Raw genomic sequence first — 17,913 nt, 5'->3', positions numbered from 1 at the left:
TTGACGTTTTGACAAGGTTGATGCTGATGGTCCTTTCTGAGAGTCGGTGCAACAGATTAAAGTGATCGATGTCGATGAGCTTTGTCAGAAACTGTGATCGCTTGACTCTTTACTTGCAGTGTGAGGTGTTGTTGGCATACTTCAAAAAGGACAAAAATGGGAAGATGTAGTTTTTTTTTCCCAATGATTAAAGTTCTGGAGTGCACTGATTCCTGTGATGTGAACATTGCTGAGTTGATGCTTGACAGATTTTGCCAGAATACAGCACACACAGCTAAGCTTATAACTGTAATTTAAACATGTGAGCTAAATGTTTGATTTCCTTTCATCTGTTTGCCTAGGCTGCTTGGCTATCTGTGCCAGCAATCTACCGTTGCTGTACAACTCAGTCCTCGTTAATCTCCCGCATTGTGTTTAAGAGATGCAAAGTTTTCTGATTTTTATGCATCAGAGAATTAATAACTAGTTCCCCGTTGGTCTGTCTATTCACGGTGTCTAATTTCTATGATATCATCCATTTAAGCAATAATTTGCAAGCTTCCCACAGTCCAGTGCATCACAATGTCTGGTTGTCTTGCTAGTCAAATATATTTAAGTGTGCTTGATGTTGAGTTTCCCGGGCAATTCTTACATTTCTATTTTCATGGAAATCCCTGGACTTGTAGCCACATTGCTTTTAGTTTTTTTTTTGTGCAACCTAACTTTACTAGGGATTGAATTCAAAATTCAGAATTGGTCATGTGAAATTCTGATTTTGTTTAATCATCATTGTGTGCACATGGCAACATGTGTAAAACATGTTTTATAAACTTCCATAATAATTTAACATTGTACATTTAAAGCTAATTTGATTATTTGCTTTTAATGAAATTATTATTTTCATTACTGTATGCTACTATTCTAGGTTCTTAGGGTGAAGTGTAGTGTTCCTACCACAGGAAAAGAGGTCCAGATTCAAGCTCTACCTATGTAGAGAGATGCCTTAACTTGTCTGACTAGGTTGATTACAAACATTGCTTTTTTGTGGAATATGTTCCTGCACTTCAATTTGCAAAAGTTGGAAAATTGTTTTCCATAGCAAAATTAATTGAGGCATACAAAAGGGTATGAAATGATTATTTGGATAGAAATAACATGTAATAGTATGTGGAAAAGACTGATTGGCAGTAGGTAATTATATTCATTTGAAAAGCTAAACAGCCTACTCCCTAACAATTCTGTGATCTTGAACACACTGCCAGACAGGTTGATGGATGTAAAATTGAATAAATAACTCAAAAGGCAAATTTTCCATGCCGATGGATAAAAGAACCAATTCAACAGCCCTTTCAAAAAGGCAGCACCTGTGTGAAAGGACAAAAGGACTCTGACTGTACTGTCAGATTCAAAGAAAAGCAGCTTTAAGAGTTTTGCCTTTCTCTTTTGAATTGTATTAATTGCATGATCCATATGGAAACTCTAATTTAATTCCCTTTCAAAATCTTCAGCTCAGACAGCAGAAATGGCTGGAAGAGATAGAAGAGGCTGGACAATCAGATAGAATTCTAACTCCTAGTCGCTGAGTCCTAATCAAGAGACCTATTTACTGGAAAGCCCTTGCGTATGGACATTGAGTGAGACCAGGATTAAACTCAGCTGCAGCGAGTACCATGTTTAAATATCCTGGCATACACACTGTCTCGGCTGTATCAACTATGTCCATTTCCATTAGGTACTGCTGGACCATCAGTAGCTGTGGAATTCTCAGGAAGACATTCAGGAAAGGGGGTGGGAAATCCTGTCAGGAATAATTTATTAAAGTAAGCAATATTCTGATTCATTTCCAACATTGTGAAGTTTCTTAAAAGTAATGGCACATCTGGAGGAGGCATATCCAGGAAAAGCAACAGAGCCTGACAGTGTAAAGAAACTGAACTTGCATCAATAGGGTTAAGAGTCCTCAAGCATGGATACAGAATCTGACAGCATCAACTATACAAGTTAATTAAGCACACCCTCACTCTGCCCTCAGCCAGCCAAATGGCCCTACCAGAAAATCACAGCATTTCTTTCCTTGCTTTTTTTTAAGAAAAAGTTGTTAGCTTTTGTTTAGTTTTTTGATCAGATGTGGGCAAAACCAATATTTGTCACCCACCTCCATTTACCCTGAACAGAGTGTTTTCCTTGGCCATTTTAGAGGCAGTTAAGAGTCAACTACATTATTGATGGTCTGAAGTCAAATTTAGGCTAGGCCAGTGTTAGGTACCAGACCAAACGTCCACAAAATGTATTGAGAAGATAGTCCAGGATCCTTTTTATTATTCTAACGGTGTTGTGTTCTATATGCAATTTGATTGGTCAAGCTGCCAGGCTTGAAATAAAACATAAACTATCAATAGAATACAGAGAAAATAAAAATAAAGGAAAAGAATTGGCTTAACTGTAACAATCAAAATGCTTAATGTAATAATACATATATTAACTAGTACTAATTAACTGTTCCAATACAGAAACTTCCCATATGCACACTCAAGCAAAGGCAAATTCAGTAAAACAGATTGACTTCACATATAATTCTAGCAGCCGGAAGAGAAACCAGCTTTTAGCTGTAATGGAGAGGAGAAACAGCTTCGACATCCAGGTTCAAGACCCCAACAACTGCTACTGAAGGCTAAAATTTAAAAAAATGGTCCTGGTTCTCTGGTAGCTTGACCCCACTTAAGCTGCTTCAATTTTTCCAAATTAAAAGAAAACCAAGGCATCACAAGCTGTTCATTTTATTGGCTTAGGAGCAGGTTGCTCTGCACCTCCGTCTCAATGTTTTTTCATTAAAAAAAAGGACAAAAGCCACGTCTTAAAGCCATAGTATCCTCTTACCTCGCCTATTAAAAAATAACCATCAAAAAATAAAGATGACTTCACTTAAAAAAATTTGCACTGACTCTAACCATGTAAACATTTACTACTACAGTCCATTTTAGTCCTTTTTTTGCCGCTACCGAATGCCTCAATCTTCCTTCATCAAAGACGCAACAATATGTCAGCAATTACGTTCTTTCATCTGGTATAATTTTCAAATTAAATAGCTGCAACAATAAGCTCCATCAGGAATTTTTACCCTTATATTTTCCAAAAACTTTCAGAGGTTATGACCAGTATATCCACTTGTCTCAGACACATTGCTGGCAAAATAAATGTTGAAATTTTGCAATGACAGCAATGAAATCAAGGACTCCTTCTCAATTGTGGAATATTTCTGTTGAAGATTATTCAACTCTGTGGAAAAATACCAATAGGTCTTTGTATCTTCTCACTGTCTTCTTGCAAATATGCAGCACTGACACACACATCACTCACATCAATGGCCACCCCTAATGGCTTTGCGTAATTGGGTGTAGGTAAGATTAGGACAGTGGTTAACACAGCTTTCAGGCTGTCAAATACCTCTGACATTCCTCAGTCCACTGAAATATTCCTCACTTTTTCAACAAGTCAATCAGTGGAGCAGCCACACTGCTAAAATTCGGTACAAATCCAATAAAAATCACTCAGGCCCAGGAATCACTATTCATTGATTGTATGGGAAATGTCCTGATAATCCACATCCCGTGGGGCCATTTGTCAATGTCCAATAACGTGGCCCAGGATTGTGACTTGTGCTTTTGTGAACTAGGTCCTGCTCAGGCTGATCACCAAGCCTGTCTCCCAAAGTGGATCAAACAATTCTGATAGATGTTCCAAATGTTCTTTCCATGTGTGCCTACAACTCACCAGACTGTCCATGAGGTAGTAGGAACTGCAGATGCTGGAGAATCTGAGATAACAAGGTGTAGAGCTGGATGAACACAGCAGGCCAAGCAGCATCATAGGAGCTCTACACCTTGTTATACCAGATTGTCCATGATCTCTGATGAAGGGTCTGGGCCCGAAACATCAGCTTTTGTGCTCCTAGGATGCTGCTTGGCCTGCTGTGTTCATCCAGCTTCACACTTTGTTATCCTGAAATGACTCTATTGGTTAGTCTCTGAAATGTGGCTGGCACATTTTATACCAAATGGCTTGATTTTAAACTTGTACAATCCATTTGACATGAAATTTCCTTTGTTCTTTCAGATAAAGGTACCTGCCAGTATCCTGTGAGAAAGTCCAACTTAGAAATATAAGTTTCTCGTCCCACCTTCTCAATACAGTTTTCCAAATATGGAATAGGACATGAATCCAATTTTGTCATTTCATTGATTTTATCATAGTCCACACACAATCATTGGGTACCATTTGGTTTTGACATCATTACTATGGATGAGCTCCATTCTGCTGCAACTCACTGACTATATTGTTTCTAAGCATGTGTTAACATTCTTCTTGAGCCCGTGCTTAATTGGAGTAACATTTTCTATATCCACATCATGCACAATCATATTGATACTTCCTAGCTTATTCCCACACATCTCTCCAAATGATTGTAATGACTCTTTCAGGAAATTTGATTTTCCTCTGGAAGCTAATTCAATATTTTATCCCAAATTTTGAGAACTTCCTTCTTGTCCAATCCAATTTGAGGAATGTCCAATTCAGTATCCTCTGAACTTGGTTTTTCACTCTGTGTTGTAACCAGTAACACATTCCTTCTGCTTTCCTTCCCTATCAAAACACCTTTGAGCATATTCATGTGAGATCACACTGTGAGATTTCTTTCCATCCGGTGTTTCTATTAAATAATTCACCTCACTCAATTTCCTTTTGATTGGATAAGGCCCACTAAACCTTGCCTTTAAAGGTTCACCTACCACTGGGAGTAACACGAACAATAAATCACCACTGACAAAATTGTTATTTTTTTTTATTTTGTGTCTGCTTCCTGTTTCAGCACATGTTGTGCTACTTTTAAATGCTATCTAGCCAACTCACCTGCATTTTTTAATCATTCCCTTAAATTTGACACATGGTCCAAATGTGTGATCTCTGAACTCTAAATTGCCAATTTCTCCTTAATTAATTTCAGTGGCCCTCTCATCTCATACCTCAAAACTAATTCAAATGGACTGAAATTAGTTGATTCATTAGATGCATCCCTAATTGTCAAATGTACAAATAGAATTCCTTTATCCCAATCCTCTGGATAGTTTTGTCTGTAAGCTCTCAACATGATCTTTAAAGTTGGATGCCTCGGTTCTAATGCTCTCTGTGATTCTGGATAGTTTGCAGTGGTTTTGGATTGATTCCGCAACTGACCATAACCTCCATGAATAATATTGCAGTAAAATTTGACCTGCAATCTGATTCTACCTCTGTGTGTAGTTTGTATCTGGTAAAAAAATTGAGTAGCTTGTATACAATCCTATTAGCTATGATATGATATAGTGGAATGGCCTCTGGAAATCTAGTAGACAAATCCATCATGATCAACATGTACTGATTCCCACTTTTTGTTTTAAGTAGAGGTTATACACAATCAATTGAGACCCTTGTAAGATGTTCCTCAAATGCAGGAATGGTTATTAAGGGTGTTGGTTTTATTACTGCCTGAAGTTTTCAAATTACCTGACACATATGCTATGTCCAGCAAAATTCAACTGTATTCTTATGCAATCCGGGCCAATAAAAATATTTTTCTATTTTAGCTTGAGTTTTCCTTACTCCCAAATGACCTCCTACTAGTAATTCATGTACTACCCACAACACCTCCTTTCTACATAAGAACCAAAAGGAGTGCGGCTGCTGTAAATCAGGAACAAAAACAAAGTTGCTGGAAAAGCTCAGCAGGTCTGGCAGCATCTGTGGAGGAGAAAAAAAAGTGATAGTTTCAGATTTGGTAACCCTTCCTCAGAACTGATGGTGCCTGGGAAAACGTCATTTATATGCAGAAAATAGGGAGGTGGATGGGGTAGGGAGTAAACAATAGGATAGAGCCCAAAGAGAGAGAGAAAGACAGTTGGACAGACAAAGGAGTTGCTAACGATATGTTCCAGTCCTATTCTGGCCACCACCCACAACTCTTTCTCTGATACATCGATGATATCATCAGTGCTGCTTCCCTCTCATCAAGAAATGGAAAACTTCATCAATTTCGCCTCCAATTTCCACCCTACGCTCACTTTCACCTGGTCTATCTCTGACTCCTCCCTTCCCTTCCTCGACATTTCTGTTTCCATTTCTGGGGATAGTCTGGCCACTAAAAACCATTTCAAACTCACCGACTCCCACAGCTACCTGGACTATACATCCTCACACCCCACTTCCTCTAAAGACTCCATCCCATTCTCTCAGTTCCTCCGTCTCCATTGCATATGTTCAGATGAGGCCAACTTTGACAAGGGAGCCTCCGAAATGTTCACATTCTTCCTCAACTGAGGATTCCCCAGCTCCGTTGTTGACAGGGCCCTCAATCAGGTTCAACCCATCTCCCACACTTCTGCCCTCACCCCTTCTCTTCCCTCCCACAACAGCAATTATCGTCACCTACCATCCCACCAGCATCCACATCCAGAAGATCGTCAGATGCCATTTCCGCCACCTCCAGCAAGATGCCACCACCAGACACATATTCCCCTCCCCTCCCGTGTCTGCCTTCCGCAGGGACCGTTCCCTCTGGGACAACCTGGTCCATCCCTCCTTCACCCCCAACATCTCCCCACAGCCCTACGGCACCTTCCCCTGTAACCGACGAAGGTGCAACACCTGCCCATTTTCCTCCTCCCTCCCCAGTATCCACGGGCCCAAACATACCTTCCAAGTGAAGCAACACTTCACCTGCGCTCCCGAGAAGCTACTCTACTGCATTTGCTGCTCACAATGTGGTCTCCTCTACATTGGGGAAATGAAGCGCATTCTTGGCAACCACTTCGCAGAACATGTACATTCTGCTCACAAGCAAGACCCTGAACTACCTGTTGCCTGCCACTTCAATGCACCACCTTGCTCCCTGGCCAACATCTCTGTCTCCGGCTTGCTACAGTTTTCCAGTGAAGCCCAATGCAAGCTGGAGGAACAACACCTCATTTTCCGCTTGGGGACCCTACAGCCCTCCGGACTCAATATTGAGTTCAATAATTTTAGGGCCTAAACACCCCCATGCCCAGCCCCCCACCCCACACAACAGGCCTTGTTGCCACATAGTCTGCCCCTACACACCCCCTGTTGTTAGTCACTAACAGTCCCCATTAACAACTATTCACCCTCCCAGCCTGATCGTTGGCAACTCCTTTGTCTGTCCAACTGTCTTTCTCTCTCTTTGGGCTCTATCCTATTGTTTACTCCCTATCCCATCCACCTATTTTCTGCATATAAACTGACGTTTTCCCAGCCGCCGTCAGTTCTGAGGAAGGGTCACCGGACCCGAAACGTTAACTCTGTTTTGTCCTCCACAGATGCTGCCAGACCTGCTGAGCTTTTCCAGCAACTTTGTTTTTGTTACCTCCTTTCTATAACCCAATGGTAATACAATATGATAAACTTCTGCCCATTTCTCATCCGCCTGAATATGTGGTGATCTCCAATTCCTCATCAAGCCACCCTTTTTTAGACAGTAACATTCTGGGATAAACTCAAATTCCACTTGCCTGTGTGCTTTTTGATACAAATGCTTTAAGTTTTCCTGTTTAATGTAATTAAGCTAATTTCTCCGAACTAAAAATATCCACTTGTCTTCCAAATGTTCTTGTTTTTTTCCTTAACTATTTGATCAAACACAGTCTCTGATGATTAAACTTCAACTTCCTGATCTTTATTCTTTGATTTCTCCCGCTATTTCCACCTGCAGCTTTGTGACCTAGATAACCACATAATCAAGAAAGCTCCCAGGCAAAACTTTCTGTAACACCTCAGTTGCCTGATTTTTCACAGGTGTTTCCACCACAGTAGGCATCATGCCACCTGAGATCCAACTTTATCATTACCAAGGATACATTGTATTCCTGGAACTGAGAACTTCTCTATTACTCCCACCACCACCACTTTTCATCGGTCTCTCCAACCACACTTTACATAATAGAGCATTGCTCTTTCCACCATGAATTCCACATATTCCAACCTTGTCTGGTAATACTATTCTGAATTACATATCTTCTCATCTCTCAACAAAGATTGATGGCTCTGTAAATCTTAAAATCTTAATTCCTCTATCTATTCCTCTTGGCACACATGAGTAAACCTTACGCACACAAGGAAATTCTTTAAAGAGATCTAACACTTTTCTTCTCAACGAACTCCTGAAATTCTTTTGCAGCGTGTTAGCTTCAAAAACTTTCTTTTACTACTTCAACAAAACCCACTGCCTTATCCTATTTTCCTCACATCCCTCTTCCCCACACTTCTTTTACACAACCAACACTGCGACTTCATGTGGCCTAATTTATTACAGTGAAAAGACCTGAGCTTTTTTACTTCTTTTTCCCCCTCTCAGATTTCCTTTCCACTCTGTGGCAAACTATCTTCAATGAGATCCCGGTTGCCCTTATTACCTGAGGATTTCTCTTTTCCCCAATTTCTATTCCTCACTGATTGAAATTGATGTCAGATTTATGAATCTACTCATGACCATCTGCCATTTCTGCTGCTGAACTTGCTGTTTTAACTCTCTTCTCTTCCACATGAATTCACACAACTTCAGGAAGTGAATTTTTGAACTCCTGCAAAGTAATAGTCTCTCTAAGAGCGTCATGTGTTTGATCTGTTTTCAATGCCCTTATCCACCTATCAAAATTACTTTGTTTGAAATTTTCCAGCTCCATGTACATTTGTCCACGTTCTCTCATTATATTCTTAAAACATGCTCCATAGGCTTCTGGTATTAGCTCATTTGCACGTAAGGTTGCTTTTTTCACCTCCTCATACTCCCCAGATACCTCCTGATAGTAATGCAAATATCTCATTAGCTCTACCTACCAACTTTGTTTGGATCCCAAGTGGTCACCATCCATTTCATTTGTTTAATTATTTTCTCAAATGAAATGAAAAAGCCTTCTACATCCTTCTCCTTGAACCTTGGCAATTATTGGATATATTTAAACAGATCCCCACCAGACATTTTGCTACAATGGGATTGCTGTCCATCACTATTTCTGTTTCACCTCTACTTCCACCATTTTAAGTTGACTTTGAGTTTTTGATTTCAACTTCTGAAGTTCAAAAGCTCTTTCTTTCTCCCTTTTCACTCCCTCTTTGACCTGCGAGAGCATTCCTTTCCTTTCTTTTTCCTCTACTTTTAATCATAATTCAAACAGTTTAATTTCCTATTCTTATTCAAGCCGCTTCATTTGCAAGTGAATTTTAGCCATTTCCAGCAATCCTGAACATCGAGCTATCGCTGTAATTACCTCCCCTTTTCACATGGACCCAAGCAACACCAACTCCAGCTAGTCTGCCAATTCCAAAAGCTTTGCCTTTCTCACGTTCTGAAAAACTCCCAAAGTGACTTGTCCAACTCCAGGAAACTCTTACTGACTGAGAGAGCTATTATTAGTAAGGCACACCCTGTGTAAACTGACGAAATTCAACATCCAAGAAGAAAACTCCAACACTCACCACTCACTGGCTTTGAATCCTATAATCCTAAACCCAAACTGGAATTAGGGATTTTGATCCCAACTAGAGCCCCCAGTTTGCTATGGACTAGACCAAACCACCTCAAAATACATTAAGAAGATAGTCGAGACTATAACCTTTTCTTATTTTAAAGATCGATGTAAGCTATTATATTCCAGATGTGATTCAATTGGACAAACTACCAGACTTGAAAAAAAATATTATATACACTATAATTAAATTACAGACAAAATAAAAAGAATTCACTTCACCGTAACTCTATTGAAATGCTTAACAAGATAATATATAACTATTGCTAATTAAATGTTCCAATAGAGTAACATTACACAAACATTCCTTTGGCAAAGGCAAATAAAATAGATTGTCTCACATGCAATTTTACAGCAAGAAGAGAGCCCCAGCTTTTAGCTATAACAGAGAAAGGAGTAAGATCTTCCACATCCAGCTTCAAGACTCCAGCAACTGCTACTGTAGGATAAAACTAAAAATAATCCTCATTCTGTGGGAGTTTGACCCCACCCACTCAGGTTGCTTCTATTGTTCCAACTTAAAATAAAACCTAAGACCTCACCATTAGTTTATTGACTTTAGAGCAGACTACCCTGCATCTCTGTGTCAACCTTCTTCCAGTGAAAAAGTACAGAATACACATCATGAAGCGATAGTATCACACAAGGAAAGAGCAGCAGAGTTCCTTCCCTAAAGGATACAACTACTGCTGCTCCATGAGTTTTTATTACAATCAATGGGGATTTTTATAGCAATCATTACAGTTTAGCTTTCAATTCCAGCTTTATTGACTGAATTTAAATTCCACCATCTGTTGTGGGATTTGAATTTGCATCCCCAGACAAATTTTCTGACTTACTGGTCCAGTGATATCACCATTTCCCCTTGATTAAGGAATGTATGGTTGAACAGCAGTGTGATTTTTTTTAAGAAAGAGAACCAGGTGGCAGGAGGAGCACATTAGAAGTCAAATGCCATTTTAAATTTCTTTTTGTATAACTATTAAGATGTTTACTGAATTTAAAAGAAAATTTGTCTCATTGGCTACTCCTTCTATATTTGACAGGTGATATTCTACATAAGCCCCTGTTTGTTTGGCAGTTTTACAGTGAGAGACAGAGAAGACAAGTGGTACATAAGCAGTGCAGCATTTATAAAAAGCTATGTGTTTGGAATTCACTGTACGTTTGCCTCGGTATTTAATGTCCTTTTAAAGGACAGCGTGCAGTTCTTTTCAATGTTTGTCCGCGCAAAGAGATTTTTTGCAGAATAGATACTATGTTTTGCTGCCCTGTCAAGCAATAGGTGGAAAAGGCAGATAGATAATGTACAAGAAGATGCGAGCTCGCATTTTCCTTCGGAAAGTGAGCTGTTCGGTGTGTTGATGTTGTAACTAGATCTGTCAGTGCAAAATAAGAGGTTTGGCAGCCTGGCTTTCTTTGCACAGTCAACTCTCCTGTTCTGAATTGGAACCTGGTCTTCATTTAGTAAGGAATGCTGACAGAGCTCTCTCTCTCTCTCTCTCTCTCGCACACACGCACACATAGCCCCCTGATTCTGTGCACACACAGAGACAATGCAGCCTGTAAATCATCAGAGTCCTGCCCTGAACAGCTGCCAATCATCTTCACAGGGGAACCTCTCTGACATTGAGCAACGCTGCACGCAGTTGCTGAAGGTGAAACTGCAGTTGGAGGCTCAGGTCGCGGAGCTGAACGGACGGCTGCTGGACCAGGAGATCTGTGCCGCTCAACTGGGCACCCAGAAATACAAGCTGGAGACCGAGTGCTGCAACCTCAAGACGGACGTTGAAGAGTTGGAGCCCACCTTCACCAAAGTGGAAACGGATAAGCAGGTGGGTGGAAACCTGTGAAATGCGCAAGACTAATTGGGCTAAAAGGGGAAGCGCCGTGCTAGGATTGAGCCTCTTGGTTAAAACAGGCGAGTGGATAGCGCAGCGCACATTACTCATTCAATCATTAGCCCAGGCGAATGCGTAACTAGTCCATTGCAGATATGAGCCTCTGCAATATGCGGGATTCTGGGGTGAGATGTGACAGTGCATTTTTGCACTTGAACCGAGTTATTCTGGGGCTTGTGGAGTGGTTTCAATTCGGATTGAATCCGTGAAGTTTGTTGCAATGGAAGTTGGTAGGATTTGCTTTTATTTTGAAGGACATTAGATAGAGAGAGAGAGAATGTGAAGAGATTAGGGAATGCCTGAAGAGATAAGCAACTAGCAGCAATCAGGACTGTAATCTTGTGCATCTGTGAAAGGAGAAATTTAAACAGCCTTCTGATAAGGCCAGGAAACCAACCCGGATATTTCTGTTTTCTGTTAAAGAAGTTTTAAGAATTGAATTTGCACTTCTGTCTGCAAAGTGATTTTGTTTGAATTGATGCCTAACGCTTTATTAAGTCTACCACCCTGATGCCACCTAACAGAAGTGTATCATTAACTAGTCGACAAATCATTAATTCCTCAGATCATTACAGGCACTTTTGCTTTGGAAAGAAAACACAAGTTGTCATAACGTGTGAGTATTGTTTGGAAAGGACATGGAGATGCTGAGGCGATCTCAGACAAGTTGTTCAGCGATGTAGATACGGCAACTCTTGCGCAGTGATCACCAAACAATAAAATGTTCACCTGTTTTGAATGCCCCTTTTAATTTTTTTTCCTGTTCTCACATTCTTCTCTATTATTATTCCACCCTTCCTCTGATTTCTTGTCCTGTCTCTATGCTTTGCCCACATCACCCATATCCCAGACGCTCCAGCCTTGCCCACATCACCCATATTGCTCGCAAAACAAGTGTCGGGCTTGGCTGATCCTCAGCCTTTCTTTGCACATAGCACACAGCACCTCATCATGCCTGTAGCTGAGAATGAGGGAGTCCCTGTCGGGAAGTTGCAATTCCTTAAGTTCATCACCACATCCTTCACGAACAGGCAGTTGCACTACTGCATTCCGTGTAGAGTTTCAGGAGGGAAAACTGTTAGTTGGAAGCAAAGGATCCTTCTCTGATTATTGTTTCTCCTCTCCCACTAGTCCAGGCAGTTGGGATGAAGTGCAGCAGTTCTACGACCACTGCGACTGACCTTAAAATGTTGGATGCAACAAATCATGATAATTAGCAATGCGATATTAGCACACTGCGGTATTTCTAGCGGTATTAGTGAAAGTCATGCATTGAGCAACAGCCATAACGTGGCTTTTAACAGCATCCTGGATGCAAGAGATGCTGCAACATACAGCCGGATTTTCGACCTGATGTTTCTGTTTTGACGCTGTCAGATGTTGCAATCCCGTAGGGAACAGACTGTGTTCATTGTTTGCACGACTGACTGGCGCATTATCAGTCAGACTGCCGAGTTATATGCGCCAGCACGATGCTAAACTAATTCAACATCAGTAGCAATGTTGCAGGATTTCCCCCTTCTGAACCCAAGGAGGTGAGGCTGTTTGTACCATTCTAACCGCCATCATGTCTGTATTGAACCTGGGGCTGCTTTGATTTCTGAGACTCAGCACCTCACTATCTTAATCAGTTGAGATTGGGAGTTCTCTCTGGTCTTTTTGACGTTCATTAAGTAGGACCGTTCTGAAGTATGTTTAAAGCAGCCAGAGTTATTTCAGTTGCGATGTTCATTGTCAGCAGAGAGGGGAGACTTGCTTATCAGCACGGGGTGAATTTAAATTGAAGTTCTAGCACTGGAAGTATATTGCAGTGATTCAGCAGCCTGCTCACAGTGTTGACCCATAACCCAGGTCTTGTAGCAGGATCAATCCAGTCCTATTGATAACCGACCGTTTCCTAAATTAGACGAAATAATATCGAGAGACTGCATGGCACAGTATCATTTTCTGTAGTTTAAAACTGAATCCACCCCCTAACAATATTTTCAAACAAAACCTCCCATTTCCACCATTCCTGAAGAATCTGCTTGTTGCTAAATTCTGCGTTCTGTGCATGAGATGGGCTGCTGCCTGGGAATTCGCCAGCAAACAAGTCACAGGAGAAGTGGGACATCTACAAGACAGAGACTTCTAAGTGAGCAATTCAAGTTCACGGAGCGAGTCGCGGCTTATTGTCCATCAGTTCCTGATTCCATTCTACCATATCCCCAACACCCCTGAGACTGGGACAGGGTTTTGTGCTTTATGTCAGGACCTCTAGTCGAGGTCAAAGGCGATCTGTGGCACTGTGTTGGTAGCTGACACAATACATTGCCTGAATTGGCCAAGTACTGGGTAGAGGGCATCCCATCCAACAGACAGTGGGCAAGCAGACTCCCAAAGCTGGAGTGGCCATTGGGAAGCCCCTGTGACATGGAAGTTGCTACAACCTGAGCTTTAAGTAATGGGGAAAGAGGGTGTCTCCAGCCAAGGTGCCGTCTCAACACTTTTTCGTGACTTTTGAAATAAGAACAGCTACCCCTGGTCGCCATAGTGAGGACAGACCAGGCGGCCCCTGATCAGGGTCCGAAAAAGCCTTTACATGACTCAAGCTGGCTACTTGCCACTTGAGAGCAGCGGCCCATTCAGGACTGAACGTGGTGTTCCTGAAACTGACAGCTCGCGGGGGTGGGGGGGGGGTGAAGGCTGGCATGTCCGCGGGTGGTGCAACGTTACCTGCCCCGCCTCCTCATCTGCATTCTCACGCCCATAGCAGAGCAAAGCTTCCAGTCAGTGACCCAGCACGGAAAATAGTCTCATCAGAGCCTAGCACCAGGCCTGTCGCATTGAGTAATTTAGAAATGCATGCCTTGCTGAGCAGATCATAACCGGGCAGCCATTCTGAACCCTAATTCCAACATGTGTTAGTTAAAAAAACTGGCAGATGCAGTCAAGAGGAATGCTAGTATCTGCTCGCTGGTTGCCTGGAGACAAATTCTGGAATGTCGCACCTCTCCAAATTCAGGGAGAGTTCAAATGGAGACATTCTAAGGAAAAAAATAATGAGACCAGTCCCCCCTCAGCAGGGAGCTACCTCCTACAGATGTCCCTACAGATGATCCTACAGATTTTCTGAAGGGTCCTGACCCAAAACGTCAGTTTTCCTGCTCCTCTGCTGCTTGGCCTGCTGTGTTCATCCAGCTCTACACCTTGTTATCTCGATGCGAATGTATGTTTTGTTTTAACCAAATGAGATTAATAGGAGACTGGATGGAATCACTTACAGGGCACAATTGTTACCCTGGCAGTGAATTCACAGTGGGTCAAATTTGGATAACTTGAAACTCCACCTGTGGTGAAACTGTAAACCATTGCAGAGTTGGGGTTAAAACCAGATGACCATGATCTCGGACTGAAAGGGCCAAGTGGCCTACTCTTGTTGGCCATGATAGTCAGAGGTCGCAGACTGGTAATGCTAAGTTAGCTGAATTTGTTGCACTCTTGTCATGTGACACAGCTGAACAGTCAGAGTGAATTTAGGCCATGCTAGAGCATTGAGTTACAGGCAAGCCAGCAGTGACAGTGTGGGGTCTCGGCCCAGATAGTTATGCACCAAGAGACTATTTCAGTGTGGGTGAAACCAGATTGTTTTACCATGTTGCTCTTTAATGTAAAAATCATAGAATCACACCAAAACAGAAGGAGGCCATTCAGATCATTGACTCCACACCAACCTCCAAAGAGCATCTGACCAAGACTTAGGTCCTCATATCCCTGTACCCCTCCATTTCACGCTGCCAATTCACCTAGCCTGCACGTCTTTGGACTGTGAGAGAAAACCAGAGCACCCAAGAAAACTCTCTCAGACACAGGGAGAATGTCTGCGTGGAGTTTGCACAGTTGCCTGAGGGTGGAATCGAACCCGGTTCCTAGTTGTGAGGCAGCAGTGCTACCTCTGTGCCACACTGTGCCACTGTGCTGCCTCTAAGATTGTAGATGAAATGTGCATTAGTAGAAAGCAAAGTAAGGGACCTTGTGTTCCAGTGGGGCATGGGTCAAAATAGATGACATCACAAAGATACCATTGCTTGTGAAAGACATGTCCAAGGAACCACGTTGTTTTGCACATATCGAGCTTCTACCCACATGTAACAAATTGCTGGATGACCTCTGGTACTTTTGAAACATAGAACAGAGAAGTAAATGAGGGAGGACTATTAGCCTGATATGTTGAATGCTCAGGTGCTGATTTCCCCAGTTACTATAGCCTCATAGGCACTCTGTGGGATTTCACACTCATAAAGCACAGAATTATACTTGACTGCATGGCCAACTAAGTCAGTGATGGCACGCTAGGCAGGAAAAGAACACTAAGCTTTTCCAGAGCTAACTTGCAATGTTTTGTCTGTCTTTTACTGTATAAGGTTGTAAACTGTAAGGTGTGGACAGATTGATTCTATTATTGAGTTTTATTTTTGACACGATGCTTCTATACGCAAATCAGTTGATGTAGGGGCTTCCTCGGTTATCTTAATGCTGGGTTTTACCGGAAAGTTTTGGTGGCTCCCCTGCAATTCAACTTAGTATAATTTGGCAAATTCTTCTGTGTATTTCTATGCTGACCTGTCCAAATTCCCCTCCGCCAAACTCTTTGGAAAAGAAACTGAGCATTTGTATTGGTTACTATTTGTTGGTTTTTTTTAATGCTTTTTCTATGAAATCAGATGAATCTCCTTTAATGTCTGATAATTGGTGGGGGCATCTAACTGAATTAAATGTGGGCCAGATTCCCTTTCATTCTTAACAGTCACGAAGCCACAAGACCAAATAACACTTTTGAGTTGTGTGTAATCTTTGAAATCAGACCTTAACAATTTTTATAATAGTCAACACTTGGCTAGGTAAACTTCATCAACAAGCCACCCTTTGTCAACTGTGCCTTCATGGCATTGTAGTTTATGCTGGTGGGAAGCAGTAGTGTAGTGGCAGTGTCATTGGTCTCATAATCCAAAACCCAAGGCCAGTGTTCCTGGAACATTTGCTCAGTTCCCAATATGGAAGTGAGTGGAATTCAAAATATCCTTTTTGTAGAAAGAAGTCTGCCTTCCCCACATTAGTCTGGCCTTCCATGTGACACCATATCAACAGCAATATGGTTGACTTTAAATAACGTAACAAGTCGCTCTGGTCAACAGCGATGGAGAGGTGATGGCCTAGCCGTATTATTGCTGGACTGTTCATCTTGTGATCCGGGAAATGTTCGGGGGACCTTAGTTTGAATCACGCCATGGCAGAAGGTGGAATTTGAATTCAATAAATAAAAATCTGAGTTAAGAGTCTAATGATAACCGTGAATCCAATGTTGATTGTCAGAAAAAAACCCCCATCTGGTTCATCGGTGGCATTCTAGGGAAGGAAACTGCCATCCTTACCTAGTCTGGCCGACATGTAACTGCAGACCCACAGCAATGTGGTTGACTCTTAACTGCCCCCAGGGCAATTAGGGATGGGTAATAAATGCTGGCCTTGCTAATGATATCCCAGTCCCATGGATGAATCAGGGAAGTCAGCAAAGCCAATTGTGCTTTGTTGGTTTTTCTGCCATTTTAGAACAGGTATTAAGGAATTTTGAATGTTGTTGTATTATGAGAAGTATTTGGACTTATTCAGTCATGCTGGGTAAAACTAAATATCCATTGGGATATCTATGGCTTTTCTCAAATTATGATACGTCTGAAGAACATTCAATTCCCAGTGCAGTGAGGTGAAATGGTGATAGACAACAATTACTTGAGAAATAAGCACACAAATTGCTGGAGAAAGTCAGCAGGTCTGGCAACCTGTGTTGGGGGTGGGGAGAGGGAAGCTCAAGATTATGTTTTGAGTCCGATATAATTCTGTGAATGTTTAAGATTGGGTTTCCTTGACTAGTTCATTTCGATATTACTCATGATTCAATATAAGGTTGATTTTTTCTTGACCTACTTCATATTTTATCTGTGGAGTATCCAATAGAAGCAGTGGCCCAAGAAATCTGGTGAGGTTTCTATCTTTGTGGCCTGGATAGTCTGAGTGGCCCTGAGAGCTCACGGACAAAAGGAGTTACAAGACACTTAAAGCGAAAAGCTGTTCCACAGAGTCTTGAGCTGAATGTTGTCTAGCTTCTTTTTAGTTGTTGGCCAAATGTATAGATTGCTGATGCCTACTGTTTTAGTCCTGTCGTTGATTCCTTACCACACTGCGATACAAAATTTAACAAGTTTCTTATCAAATTGAGTCAGCACACCTTCACAAAAGGAAAATCATGCCTGACAAATGTTCTAGAATTTCTTAAGGGGGTAACAAACGCAATAAATAACAGGTAAACAGTGGATGTAATGTATTTGGAATTTCAGCAGGCACTTGGTAAGGTACCACAAGTTAGGCTACTTAATACGATACAAGCCCACGGTTTTGGAGGTTCTATGTTAGCATGGATAGAG

At 41.6% G+C, this 17,913-nt stretch overlaps 1 protein-coding gene across 6 annotated transcripts in view; it reads left to right on the top strand.

The window, feature by feature from the left end:
• Positions 1–17,913, top strand: part of LOC125463787 (myosin-16) — a 298,842-nt gene that overhangs the window by 95,493 nt on the left and 185,436 nt on the right. For 2 of the 6 annotated variants that reach the window (XM_048555484.2, XM_048555483.2), the window contains exon 2: positions 11,165–11,386. The exons of 3 other annotated variants lie outside the window; for them this stretch is intronic. In XM_048555484.2, coding sequence (XP_048411441.1) covers positions 11,165–11,386 — 222 coding nt within the window. Of the gene's footprint in view, positions 1–11,164; positions 11,387–11,525; positions 11,578–17,913 lie in introns of those variants that run through there. One more of the 6 variants, XM_048555487.2, reaches the window with a different exon arrangement.

This window comes from Stegostoma tigrinum, chromosome 22, assembly GCF_030684315.1.
Source record: "Stegostoma tigrinum isolate sSteTig4 chromosome 22, sSteTig4.hap1, whole genome shotgun sequence".
Taxonomy (NCBI): domain Eukaryota; kingdom Metazoa; phylum Chordata; class Chondrichthyes; order Orectolobiformes; family Stegostomatidae; genus Stegostoma; species Stegostoma tigrinum.
Note: the sequence above shows the minus strand (reverse complement) of the source record. Positions and strands in the feature narration are given on the sequence as shown.